Source organism: Solanum verrucosum, unplaced genomic scaffold (assembly GCF_900185275.1).
Source record: "Solanum verrucosum unplaced genomic scaffold, falcon-dt-bn FXZP01000363.1, whole genome shotgun sequence".
Lineage (NCBI taxonomy): Eukaryota > Viridiplantae > Streptophyta > Magnoliopsida > Solanales > Solanaceae > Solanum > Solanum verrucosum.
In genome coordinates this window covers 18,494-32,769 of record NW_026019863.1, presented here as the reverse complement: position 1 = coordinate 32,769, position 14,276 = coordinate 18,494, and the positions used below count along the sequence as shown (strand labels likewise).

Here is a 14,276-nt window from a genome sequence, read left to right as displayed (position 1 = left end):
GTATCATTCGATTATCCTATAGTTTTATTAAGCACAAATTCGATTAGTGATGTCAAAACAAACATTGGATACTAGGAATATAGTTTTAATTAGACGGAATATATAGATTCCCCTTAAATTGGTACTTTTTTTTTTTATATTAATAAGTTATGGCCTAGTTGTGTTGTATTTCATCAGAAAGGTGGGGAAACCAATTTTATCTTCAAAATTAAATTTGTACTTATTTTCTAAAAATTGCAAAGGAATAAACTTATACATCTCCTAATCAGTGAAGTCCAAAACTTAGTAAATCCTATCCCAGAAACAAACGAAATACAGCTATCTCCTTTCCACTTTCGAGCTCCCCTACTTTTCTTTTCTAATATTAATTGAAGCAAGTGACAATTTGCCTAAATTTAAAGGGGGCCGAAAGCTAAAGGGAAATTTGGCCTAAACTAAAGGGGATATGGGATATTAGTTATTTTGGTGAATGAGTATTTGTTGAATTAATTTGGATTACGCTACAAAATTATAATTAATTTATATTTTACGGTCCATTTACGTACGTAGTTTCCCCTAAAATCTAACCGTGTCTATTTACCTTTTTTTCCCTTTTATTTTTTTTCACGTTAGTTGACAAGGAAGGCATGTAAATAGAACTTTGTAGTATTATTTTAGCCTAGATCAAATTAAAGTGGATAAAGAAAGAAGGCGGGTTAAGCCATGATTTTTATTTTTATTTTTTTGGAATTGAACTTTATGAATCAAGTTTGGTTAAAAAATTCAAAATTCAACTTCAAGTTGATATTTCAGAATTTTCAAAAATTTGAAAAATAACAACAACAAAAAAAATGTTTTCTCCCTTTTCACTCTTAATTATCCATAAAAATAAGTGTTTTCAGGAATTCTTCTCAAGACATATTTTATATTTCTAGTCGTTATAAAATGTGATTTCTTTCGAAGAATCATTTTATATAAATACTTATACAAATGATGGCGGGAAAGTAAAACGTAGTAAGGTAAGACTTAAAGAGTATGGATGCTACAACAAAAAAATTGTGATTTTAGCAGATTAAAATTAATCTTGTTCTTTGCCGCCTCATTCTATTTTCATTTTTGTAATTTTTGCGTGTTTAAAAAAAAATTATCCTACTTTTAATAAATAATAAGTATTATACTATCTTACCTTTAGTAAATGTCTTGAAGATTAAAAAAAGTTCTTTAATGATGTATACCTCCCTGTATTAACAAAAGAGTAATTTTGGACGAAAAAAATAGTTCTTCTTAATTATATATAACAATACATATTTTGAAACAAAATGAAAAGGTAAAAAGCACTATACTTATTTTGAAAATGAAGAGGGCTTACTTTCTTGGTTTCATTTATACTATGGTGTTTAACGGAACATGAAATTTATAAATACATTTTCATGTACATAGCAAGATAGAGATAAGATTATGTCACGTAATCTTCTTGGGAGGTCTATCATATAAAAAATTACACCGAATATAATAGTTTTATTATATATAAATACAGTACAATAATATAATACATTATCGATTTAATATTTTTCAACCACAAAGATAATACAACTGTTTTTTTAAAAAGCAAATACCAAGAACTTGATAAACTAGACAACTAAAGCAATTAAAAAAAAAACTAACAGCTCTCTTCCTCCATTTTCCCCTTATTATCAGCATACTTTTGAAGATTTTCTCCATGCAATTTTCCATACCTAAACTCATCAAAAACTTCAACTCCCATATTTATGTAAAAATCATATGACTTCTTATTCCAAACTGCGATTATTCCATCCACCGATACGAACCCATTGTTGGCAGCAATGGACGAAACTGTTCCAAACAACAATTTCCCCATTCCCAACTTTCTATAACTCTCTCTGAAGTAAAGACTCTCAAAATAAAATCCAGGCTTGTCATTGAAACATGAATAATTAGCGTAAAAGAAAGCATATCCTGCAATGTAAGCATCACTCTTATCATCATATTTTGATCGGAACTCCTCAACTTGTCCTTCAACGACAGGGAATTTAAGGTCGAACGTTGTAAGGACAGGCTTGAACCCTTCATTTGTGGGTTCGTTAAAAGGTGTTGGAGAGACTTCAAGTAGAAGTACGGATGGCCCGTAGAAAAGTGGAAGAGGATTTTCTTTAAAAAGCAAGCCCTCTAAGGAGGACTCAGTAGCTTTGTATAAATGAGTGTAATTATGGTATTCATGGATTTGGTAAAACAATTGGTATATATGAGATAGATCAGATTTCGTAGCAAGACGAACTCGTGTGTATATCTTTCCAGTGATGGTAACGTTGTTGTTTTCCGATGATGCATCGGTGGTTATTATTTCAGATGGAGATGGAGTTGGTTGTTGAGTAGCAGGAGCCATGGGAAAGTATTTAGTTAAATTTGGAGATAAAGGAAATGTTGAAAGGACTAGTAATGGGATATTGTGTGGAAATACTTTAGTATCATAATGGTTATTTATAGTGGAGAATTAAGTTGTCTCTTTTTAAAATTCATTTATTTGCTAGTGAGATTAGTGGATTTTTCAACAATAAAAAACGGTTGGTGGAGGTCAACTCTGACGTGCGTTCTATAGGGTCGAGTCATTGATGTAATTGGTTTGGCCTTTGGCCACCAATTTTATGTTGTTGATACTACTTTCCACTTATCCTTTATTTTATAATAGATTTTTGTTTTTATTTATTTCTTTTGACTTATTAAGAAAAGATAAAAAATTTTTTATATATTTTACCCTCACCATTAAATATCTATTTTTCAAATCATTATTTCAAGACTCAATACTAAGTATCATTTAATAAGAATAGTTTGGTAATATATATATATATATATATAATTATTTTATTTTATTTTCTTAATGGGTATGTTAAGTCAAACAGTCACAAAAAAAGTGAATGGAGGGAATAGTAATTAACTATTTCTGTTTGAATTTATATGACACGTTTTGATTTTTAGTTAGTCCACGAATAATGACACGTAAAATTTAATAATGCTATCAACATTTTACTTATGGTGGATCTCAATTGTTTCGCGAAAAAAGTTCATAAAGATATACTCTTTTTAAGGTAGTTTTGAAACATTTTAAAGTTTCCCCTTATTTCGTAAATTGATATACAGTAAACTACTTCATATAAACTTAGACGAAATAAATAGTCCTTAATAATAATAAAAATGAAGTTGGACTTAACAACCCCGGTTTATATATAGTATTGTTGGAGTTTAAAATTTTGACAAGTAAAACTGTGAAAATTTAAAGTTGATTTTTTGGAGGTACAAAAAATATCTAAAATATTTAGTAGAACTTTCTAGAATTTTGTAGAGTAAATATCTTTGATATTTATACTTAAGAAAAATCTAGAGGTTCTAGATATTTATAGTAAAGTATAGAAATATCTAGGTTCTTGTTACATAGTTAGAAGATAAGAATATATAGATTTTTCTTGTAGAAATATTTAGAATAATTTCTAAAAGCATCCCTATACAAGTATAAATAGGGGTGGCATTAGACATTTGTAAAGTAACCAAAAAACAACCCAAATAAAAGAGTCTTCTTCCACAAACAAGTTCTCCTTTCTAGCTTTCTCTTTCTTAGTTGAATCTTCCGATCTTAATTAACGATCTTGAAGGGTTCTCCAATTACACTTTTCTTCTGCTATTCTCTACATGGTATCAGAGCTATAGTTGTAGATTGGCTTGTTGATGTTATTTCAAGATCGGATTAGAGGTAGACTCAACTGGTTTGTCTATATGGATTTTAGCGGTCATGTTAATGGACTTGGGATGGAGTTGTTGAATCAGTCCAATTATAAGGTATGAAAAACATGTATGGAATCATACCTTGTGGGCGAGGATTTGTGGGATATTATGAATGGGAGTAACACAAGTTCTCCTGTTGACGGACCGGAAAATAAGTACAAGAAATAGAAGCAGATTAATGTGAAGGCGGAGTTCATTCTAAAGAGGACAATCTCCTCCGATTTATTCGATCATATTATAAAGTGTAAATCAGCTCATGAAGTATGGAGGACCCTCAATCATTTGTTCAACAAGAAGAATGAATCTCGGCTGCAGATATTAGAGAATGAATTGGCTAACACCACTCAAGGTAACCTTTCTATCGCTGAGTATTTTTTGAAGATTAAAAACTTATGTTCTGAGATATTTTTGTTGAATCCGAAAGAGGCTATTTCTGAAGCACGAATGAAAAAAATAGTCATTCATGTGTTAAAACATGAATATATTTCATTTGTGACGTCAATTCAAGGATTGGCTCAACAACCATCCTTGAAGAAATTTAAAATTTTGTTGTCGTCACAGGAATTACTAGCGAAGCAGTTGGCTAGTGTGTTTGTCAAATATAGAGAAGGAGATGCTCTTGTAGTCGACAAGAGAAACTTCAAAGGAAAATCAAGAGATATGTTGCACTCTCGATCCTCAGATGATTCAAGCTTGCTTGGAAAGAAGGAAGAGTCTTCTACTATTATGGTAAAAGCCTCTCAGATGTTATCGTTGTGGTGAAATAGAACTCATAAGAATATATTGCTGAGTCAAAGAGAGCAATATAGCTCAAAAAGTTGCTAAAGAAGAAGAAGACTGGGAAATTGTTGAGTTGTTGAGGCTCGAGCAATAGATGTTATGATTTCCATCAACCTTGAAGAAGACTTGATCGAGGATTCAGAATATAATGCAATCGATCACGTGGAGAAGAAAAATGTTGATGTTATCAGTATGAAGCAAGAAACTATTAAAGATATGCATACTGGTGATATGGTAGCTTCTATATATCGAACAAATCAAGAAAATAAATTCTGAACAAGCAGTATTTAAAGCTATATATGTTGATGGTATCCTTTATGGAGAAAGTATTGAGGAAGATGTATGGGAAATTGAATTCTCTGAACAATCGTCAGCCATATCAAGGTCAGTCTTTGGCTTTGATCAAATATTAGAAGCAAATGGAGATGATGAATATCAAATAGAGGAAGAAGCTGATATTGAAGTCTCAAAGACAAATAATATGTTTTTTGAAAGTTCTAAAGCTGCCAAAAAATCTATCGAGGAAATGATAAAAGAATATGGTAGTTATCATGTGTTGGTGTTGAGACTTTACAAGAAATTGATAGTGTTTCTCTAGATAAAATAATTACCGAGAAGTTAAGAGAAAGGGGGAGTCTGAGAACTCAACAAGGAGATAATCTACATGGATTAACTGACGATGAAGAATCTTTATCATTTGAAGAAGCAAGAGGAGTTCGAAAGAAACTGTCGAGATTTTCACCAAAATGTGGCTCAAAGCTTCGTTTGAGCTCTTCCATGACAAGTGTGGGCTAGTTTTCAAAAAAATCACTTTAAGGAGGACTGTGAAAAATTAAAGTTGATTTTTTGGAGGTACAAAAAATATCTAAGATATTTAATAGAACTTTCTAGATTTTTGTAGAGTAAATATCTTTTATATTTATACTTAAGAAAAATCTAGAGGTTCTAGATAATTAGATATGTATAGTAAGTAAAGTATAGAAATATCTAGGTTCTTGTTACATAGTCAGAAGATAAGGATATCTAGATTTTTCTTGTACAAGTATCTAGAATAATTTCTAGAAGCATCCCTATACAAGTATAAATAGGGGTGGCATTAGGCATTTGTAAAGTAACCAAAAAACAACCCAAATAAAAGAGTATTCTTCCATAAACAAGTTCTCCTTTCTAGTTTTCTCTTCTTTAGTTGAATCTTTCGATCTTAGTTAACGATCTTGGGCTAGCAGAAGACTTCCCGGATTACACTTTTCTTCTGCTATTCTCTACAAAAACTTCAAAAACATTTACTAAATTAAAATTTTCACAGTTTACACATATTGAATTTTGACAAGTAATATTATTGGATTGTTTCTTGCAATATTATTCCATTATTTCTTCTTCCTTTTTCAACTTGATTTAGTAGTTTTCTCTTTCCTAAAATTAGAAATCACTTTTAGAAATCGAAAATAGTGATGCTAATAAATGAAGAAGGAAATTTTGTAATAAAGATGATGATTTGATTTGATAAAAAATCTATTTTTTTATATTTTAATAATTTGGTGATTATCTAACACTGATTAAGAACCTATTTGACATTGTTGTTGGGAGCCCAGAAACACTTATTTTAACAAAAACACACTTTTTTTTTAAAAAGTTGGTGTTTGACAAACCTGTAAAAGTGCTTTTAAATAGAAGAAGAATCAGTTTTTTCTGTTATTGTGAAGAAGCTAAAAATTTCTGCTTAAAAAAAAGCAAAAGAAAATTATTTTTTTCAAGACTAAAATGTCCCTATATATATATATATTATTACTTAATTAGCATACCTAATATGTTTGGTTAAGTTCCATTTAATAATTTTATTTTTTATTTTTATATAATAAATTTTATATTTTATTTTCCGTTTGCGTATTATTATTTTATTTATTATTTTACGTATTACTTTACAAAATTAGAAAACAAGAGAAAGGCAATAATAATAGTTTTGTAAGATTAGGAAAAAAGAAAAAACATAACAATTAAAGATTTGTACCTTTCAAAAAAAATGTATAGTATTGATTGAAAATTTGAATATGAACATTTTATTTTAATAAAATAAAAATTTAATTTATTTTTTTGTAATAGATCTTTAAACTAGTTTCTCTCTATAAAATAATTTTAATATTAAAAGTACATTAGCAAGTTAGCTAAGGAGGACTCAGTAGCTTTGTATAAATGAGTATAGTTATGGTATACATGTATTTGGTAAAACAATTGGTATATATGAGACAGATCAGACTTTGTAGCGAGACAAACTCTTGTATATATCTTTCGAGTGATGGTAACATTGTCATTATTGGATTCGGATGATGCATGGATGCATGTTGTTTCAGATGGAGTTGGTTGTTGAGTAGCAGGAGCCATGGGAAATTATTTAGTTAAATTTGAGGGGAATGAGGTTTCAGATAAAAGGTTTAAAATGGGATATTGTGTGGGAATACTTAGTATAATAATGGTTATTTATAGTGGAGAATTAAGTTGGATATAGAAAGAAATTTCTTATAGTTGTATATAGGCCAGCTTGACAAGCAGCCCTTCCTCTTGATCTTGTTGATCTGAGGTGCGAAGAGAAAGATTTGACTAGGGCAGTGTTGGGTAAGGCAAGACATTCACAAGAATGCCCGATAGGATAACAGAGGAATAATACTCAAATCTAAACTTTTCCTTTCAATTTGAACGAAGAGAAGACAAACTAAATCAAGCAATACGAAGAATGGACAGTAAGGACCAAAAGCTTCACTATAAACACCAAGAGTTACAATATTGTTCTCCAAAATTGGCCACAAAACAAGTGCCAAACAATGAGCGTCAACAAAACAAGATTGCACCAAAACTAGAGAATTAAAGGAGAGATTTCACCAAAAAAACGAGCTATTGTTCACGCCCCAAAATCAGAAGCTACAGACAACAAAATTTGATCTCCAGTGTTGAATTGAATAACTAGATGCTGAGAACTCCCAGTTCAAATTTGAGCACGATCCAACAGCCAGTTCAAATTTGAGCACAATCCAACGGTTAACGGAGCAGCAAACTCTGTTAGAAGAGAACTGCCTGAGCAGAAAATTTCCTGAAGCAAAGACGAGATTTTTCTCCCTTTCTCTCAATCTCTAAAACGGCTCTCTCTTGATTTTTCTCTCTTGTGTTTCTAAAAAAAAGACCTAAATATGCCTTATATATATACCACATATTATTGAGCTTATGGGCTAAAATGAATTGATCCTAATAAGATTTTATTTATCCACATAGGAAGGGGAAAAAAAATCCTAAACTCAACCGACAGGGCCCATTATTAATAGTTAAATTTCACAAATAATTCATGAATTTTCAACAAAGGTGAAATATCGAGAAGAAACAATTGCAAGTGGGTGCACAGCATAGGATCATGCAAAATATCATACAAATGTTAACATCTGCGAAGGAATTGAAAATTCTTCCAAAGATAAATGTTGACAATTTCACCAATATTGATAAAAATCATATGTATGGATTACATATATGTGGCTTGAAATTAAAGGTAATGGAAATCCATCAATATTGACCAAGATGCATGGAAACAAGTGTTTCTGTTAAATGGAAACCAAGTTAATCACATAAATTTGTTGAATGATTTAAGACAACGACAATCCTAATAAATGTGCATGTCTATGATACAACTCAACATTTTGGTCAAAAGCGACGGACATTGTCGCTTTTTTTTAAAAAAAAATATTTTTTTTTAAGAATGCGATGTCGTTTATTGCTTTTTTTATTTTTTTATTTTTTAATTAAAAAGAGACGAAGTCCGTCGCTTTAATTAATTTTTAATTTTTTTTAGAATCTTGAAAAGCGACAGACAATGAGACACCGTCCGTCGCTTTTTGGAAATAAAATTTTGAAAAATTCAGAAAAGCGACGAACTAAAGGACCCTGTCCTTCGCTTTTCTGGATTTTAAAAAAATAAAATTAAAAAAAGCGACGGACTAAAGGACCTTGTCCGTCTCTTTTCTGGGTTTTAAAAAAATAAAATCTAAAAAAGCGACGGACAAAACCACCTTGTCCGTCACTTTTTCTGCAAATTTTTTGGCAGCAGAAACTGGCCAACCTGCAATAGCAATTCAACTCAATTCAATTCAATTCAGCTCCAATCAAACACAAAATATTATAAAGAAGCTACACAAAATATAAAACCACAAACTTAAATTAACATTCAAAAATATCTAAATTACAATATAAAGACTTATAAAGTCCGTCAAAATTCGTTTCAAAATTACAAATAGTTCATAAAGACTACATTTTATCAAGATTTCTAAAGTTCAACCTAATAATTAGTTCATAAATTCTATAAATCAAGATTCCTAAAGTTCACGACCTAAAGTTTAAAATCCTACAATAATTCAAGATTTCTAAAGTTCACAACCTAAAGTTCTAAAATTCCACAATAATTCAAGATTTCTAAAGTTCACAACCTAAAGTTCTAAAATCCTACAATAATTCAAGATTTCTAAAGTTCACAACCTAAAGCTCTAAAATCCTACAAAAATTCAAGTTCTCTAAAGTTCACTACTTAAAATTCTAAAATCCTACAAAAATTCAAGTTCTCTAAAATTCACAACTTGAAGTTCTAATATACTACTATAATTCAAGATTACTAACGTTTCACAACCTAAAGTTCTAAAATCCTACAAAAATTCAAGTTCTCTAAAGTTCACAACTTAAAGTTCTAAAATCCTACAATAATTCAAGATTTCTAACGCTCACAACCTTATAAAGTTCTAAAATCCTACAAAAATTCAAGTTCTCTAAAGTTCACAAATTTAAGTTCTAAAATCCTACAATAATTCAAGATTTCTAAAGTTCACAACCTAAAATTCTAAAATCCTACAATAATTCAAGTTCTCTAAAAATCACAACTTAAAATTCTAAAATCCTACAAAGATTCAAGTTCTCTAAAATTCACAACTTAAAGTTCTAAAATTCTACAATAATTCAAGATTTCTAACGTTTCATAACCTAAAGTTCTTATAAAAATTCAAGTTCTCTAAAGTTCACAACTTAAAGTTCTAACATCCTACAAAAATTCAAGTTCTCTAAATCTTACAACTTAAAGTTCTAAAATCCTACAATAATTCAAGATTTCTAACGCTCACAACCTTATAAAGTTCTAAAATCCTACAAAAATTCAAGTTCTCTAAAGTTCACAACTTTAAGATCTAAAATCCAACAATAATTCAAGATTTCTAAAGTTCACAACCTAAAATTCTAAAATCCTACAATAATTCAAGTTCTCAAAAGTTCACAACTAAAAGTTCTAAAATACTACAAAAATTCAAGTTCTCTAAAATTCACAACTTAAATTCTAATATTCTACAATAATTCAAGATTTCTAACGTTTCACAACCTAAAGTTCTAAAATATTACAAAAATTCAAGTTCTCTAAAGTTCACAACTTAAAGTTCTAAAATCCTACAATAATTCAAGATTTCTAATGATCACAACCTTATAAAGTTCTAAAATCCTACAAAAATTCAAGTTCTCTAAAGTTCACAACTTTAAGTTCTAAAATCATACAATAATTCAAGATTTCTAAAGTTCACAACCTAAAGTTCTAAAATCATACAATAATTCAAGATTTCTAAAGTTCACAATCTAATTAAAGTTCTAAAATCCTACAAAAATTCAAGTTCTAATTAAATTTAATAATTCCTATCAAATTTCTAAAATTAGCTATATATAAAATTCTAATCCAAGAATTAATTAGTTATATTCAAGTTCCAAGTTCAAGTTCTAAATTAAAGTTCATAGCTAGTTATATATAAACTTCTAATTCAACAATTAGTTATATATTCAAATTCTAATTAAAAAAAAACCTCATCGATCAATATATATTCATGACATTCAAACAATCATCACTATATAGTCATGGCATTCAAACATTCATCATATATACTTCAATTACTAATTTCTAACTTCAAAGTAACACTTTACTAAGTAACAATATATCAATCAAATTTTAAAAAAATATCAATTCACAATCAAATTACATATTCTCAAGTTCAAACTAGTCCTAAAATCAAAAAACCCTAATTCATTCACTAATTACAATACCTAATTTAAAAAATGCTCAATTTAAAAGAAAATCCTAAAATAAAAAATCTCCAATTCTCTACCTAACTAACAATAATCAAATCAAATTAACAATAACACAACCCAACAAACTAAAACAATAATATACTAACTAACAATCAACTATAATCACTAGAATTGAAAAAAAAAAACAAACTAAAACTAAAACTAAACACCAACCTTAACAAAGAGGAGAGGCAGTGACGGACGGCGACTAGCGGCGACGGGCAAGGGCAGTGACGGCAGCAGCGGTGGAGGTGGAGGCGGCATCTGGTGGAGGGAGATCGATAGAGAGAAGGGAGAGAATAAGAGTGAAGAGAGAAGAAGAGAGAAGAGAGAGAGAAGAAAATAAGAAAATCACGATCTGGGTCAAAGATATTTTAAGAAAAACGACGAACAGTGTCTCTTTGTCTGTCACTTTTTTAAAAATAGTTGACCAAAATTTTGACCAAAAAAGCGACGGACTAAGAGATGCTATCCATCGCTTTTCTTAAATGTTTGACCAGTCATGTTGACCAAAAAGCGACAGACTTAGAGATGCTATCCGTCGCTCCTTTAAAAAAATAATTAATCAATTAATTATTAATTATATATATATTTCGTGCAAAAATCCGCGAAAAAAAAAGCGACGGACTAAGAGATGCCGTCCGTCGCTTTTTGAAAAATAATTATTTTTATTAAAAAGCGACGGACAGCGTGGCAAATGGTGTCGTTTTTTGGAGCGACGTCGTCTGTCGTTTTTTAGCAATTTTTTAGTAGTGCAATTAGTTTTTTTTAAAAATTTATATCGTACTAATTCTTTGAATATTTCATTTTGTATAATAAAAATTAGATTTTGTGAAGCCGTCGATTTTTCTTTTGTAACGATGTGGTTGTAGACATTGAAATTTTGTTGGACTCTACAAGACGTGTTCAATTCTAGTTGAGACTCTACAATATGTGTTCAATTCCAATTAGGATTCTTCGAGGGTAAACCCTAAACTCTAGTTCATGACTATATAAAGGGTACTATATTCCCTTGAAAAGGCATCTCGAATATTCCACAAAAGTCATGGAATACACCACTAACGGTCCTCGAATCATCCCTAATTAATGGTTTTTTATAAGCACTTTTATTTTATCAAAATATTTTACTATTTTACCCTTAATAGTTTTTCTAATTCTCAAAATATATATTTCAAAATAAAATTCCTAGCTTTCTCTTCACTCAGTATTCATCGTTCCTCCTTTTATTTTAACAAAAAAGATACTTTTCAAATTTATAGTTCTTGCAAAAATAATGAATTAATTAAAGTATGTTATTTTTATTTTTATTTTAAAATATCAATATTTTGTTTTATCAAATACTTTATTGGTGATCATTTCAACACTTCTATGACCGAGCACGTAACTGTGTAGTTAAATTGATTTCATCACTTAAAAAATTGACTTTCAAGTTTCAACACTTAAAACTTATCAATTGACCTTCAAGTTTCAACACTTAAAATTTATCAACTATTTATGATCAGTTAAACTAAACACCTTTATAATATAATTGAATAATAATAATTTTTTGTACTTTTAAAACTACATCTAGCCTTATACCGTGAAAATTCTATACAAATATATAATGACTCACCCACAAATCCATGATAGCCTATATAATGTGTTTAAGTATACTCGAGCATAGGGGTGTACAAAATAAAATCGAAAATCAAATCAAACCGCAAATCGAGAAAAAAAAACCCAACTAGTGGTTGGTTTGACTTGGTTTGGTATTGAAAAAAAAAACTTGACTATATTTGGGTTGGGTTGGTTTTAGCTGAAAAAACCAACCCGAGACCAAACCAACCCGACATTATATATATAATTTTAAAATTTTATTTTATATATAAAAATATTTACTTTGATATAATTTTTAAATATTTCTTATACTTTTTCATAGTTTTTTTCTTTTAATATATTATTTCAAGTTTGAAACTTAGAATTCTGAATGGTTCAATAAAGATTATAGTCCACAGATGTTGATAATTATAATAAAGCTTAAATCAAAATCAAATTAATACTAATGCAAAAAGAAAATCAATTCAACACTAAGAATGACAATAATATTGAATATTTGTTCTTTGGTTTTACATTGGTTTAGACAATTCAATTAATGCATAATCTAATTTTAATTTCCTTTAATATTTAGTCATGTAACTAATACTTATTAAACTTATTTAGCATGATTTAGTACTTTTAAATTATGATCATTTTCATTATGACTTGTTAATTTGCAATATTTGTTTTACGCGATTTCATTATTATTGTTATTTTGTTGGATATTTTAGTGTCATTACTCATATCATATTTTGTGTTATTTTCTTAAGAAACATCTTAGATAGTTGTATTTTGGTAGGACTAAAGAAATATTTGAAGTACAAGTAAATTAATTATATGTTTGTATGAATACTTTACCGGAAAAACCCGAAAATTCAAAAAACCCGAGGTTGAAAAACCCGAGTTTTATTGGTTTGGTTTGATTTATAGATTTAAAAATCCGACATAAATGGTTTGGTTTGATAATTGAAAAAACCTGAACCAACCCGGTCATGTACACCCCTACTCGAGCATATGTATAAGCCCCTAATATATAAATTAGTACATCATATTGTTAAGAAGTCCCACATCTGCAGAGGAATAAGAGATTAATTGGTCTCTTTTAGAGGTGTCAAATGGCGGGTTGGGCTGAAATGGAAATCGGGTTGGGTCTTGACCCGCCCAAGTTTACTTTGAATTCAAATGGGTTGGGCTCAAAAGGGCTAAATATGGGTTGGGTCTTGACCCGCCTAATTTGACCTGCTTAATCTCTATAATTTTAACATAGTGATATTTAACTTTTATAATCACAATTTGAATTTCAACTCAAGATTATTATTTTATTTTTTTAAAAGTAACAAATAGATAGATAAATCCTAAAAGATATTAGATAGATAATAATTCATACATTTAATATAGGAGCATATATTAATAAAGAGTTTTAAAACGGATTGAAATTGGAGATTGAATTGGACTCAATTAAGGATTCTCTTAAAATGGGTTACGCCTGAATGGGTTGAGATTGAACCCAATTCAAATTATCTTGAGCCCAACCCTTAAAATTCTGGGCGAGTTGGACGGTTTACCTATGTTTGAGTTCATTTTTGACACTCCTACTCTCTTTATATGTATTTGGACAAACCTTCCCTCCCCTCATGAGCTAGTTTTTGGGGTGTAAGTTAGACATAAAATATAATTTAACATGGTATTAGAGTCAAGTTTATCCCAATATTTGTTGTTCACCGATGTTGTTCCCCCATTATAGTGTTCACATGCTAAGCACTAGGCGTGATGTGAGGTGTTAAAGAATGATAAAAGTCTCACATTGATGGTTAATGAAATGACACGAAGACACGCCATATCATAAATCACATATGAAATACTTTAATATTTTTTCACAAAATAATATGTTAATACAAAATGCAAAAGGAAGACGGAAGTTAGTTAAGTTAAATAGGAACGCAATTACATATTTCCAAAAAATTTATCTAGTCGTTTAGTTGATTAATTACTTAGTTTCACTATTTGCATCGTTTGTCTCATTT

At 29.5% G+C, this 14,276-nt stretch overlaps 1 protein-coding gene across 1 annotated transcript; it reads right to left on the bottom strand.

Annotated features, from left to right (window-relative positions):
• Nucleotides 1-1,639: 1,639 nt before the first annotated feature.
• On the bottom strand, nucleotides 1,640-2,401 carry LOC125818575 (tyramine N-feruloyltransferase 4/11-like). The gene has a single exon (XM_049498072.1). The coding sequence runs from the start codon at nucleotides 2,381-2,383 to the stop codon at nucleotides 1,640-1,642; it is 744 nt and encodes a 247-aa protein (XP_049354029.1). The 5' UTR covers nucleotides 2,384-2,401.
• Between the last annotated feature and the right edge of the window lie 11,875 nt (nucleotides 2,402-14,276).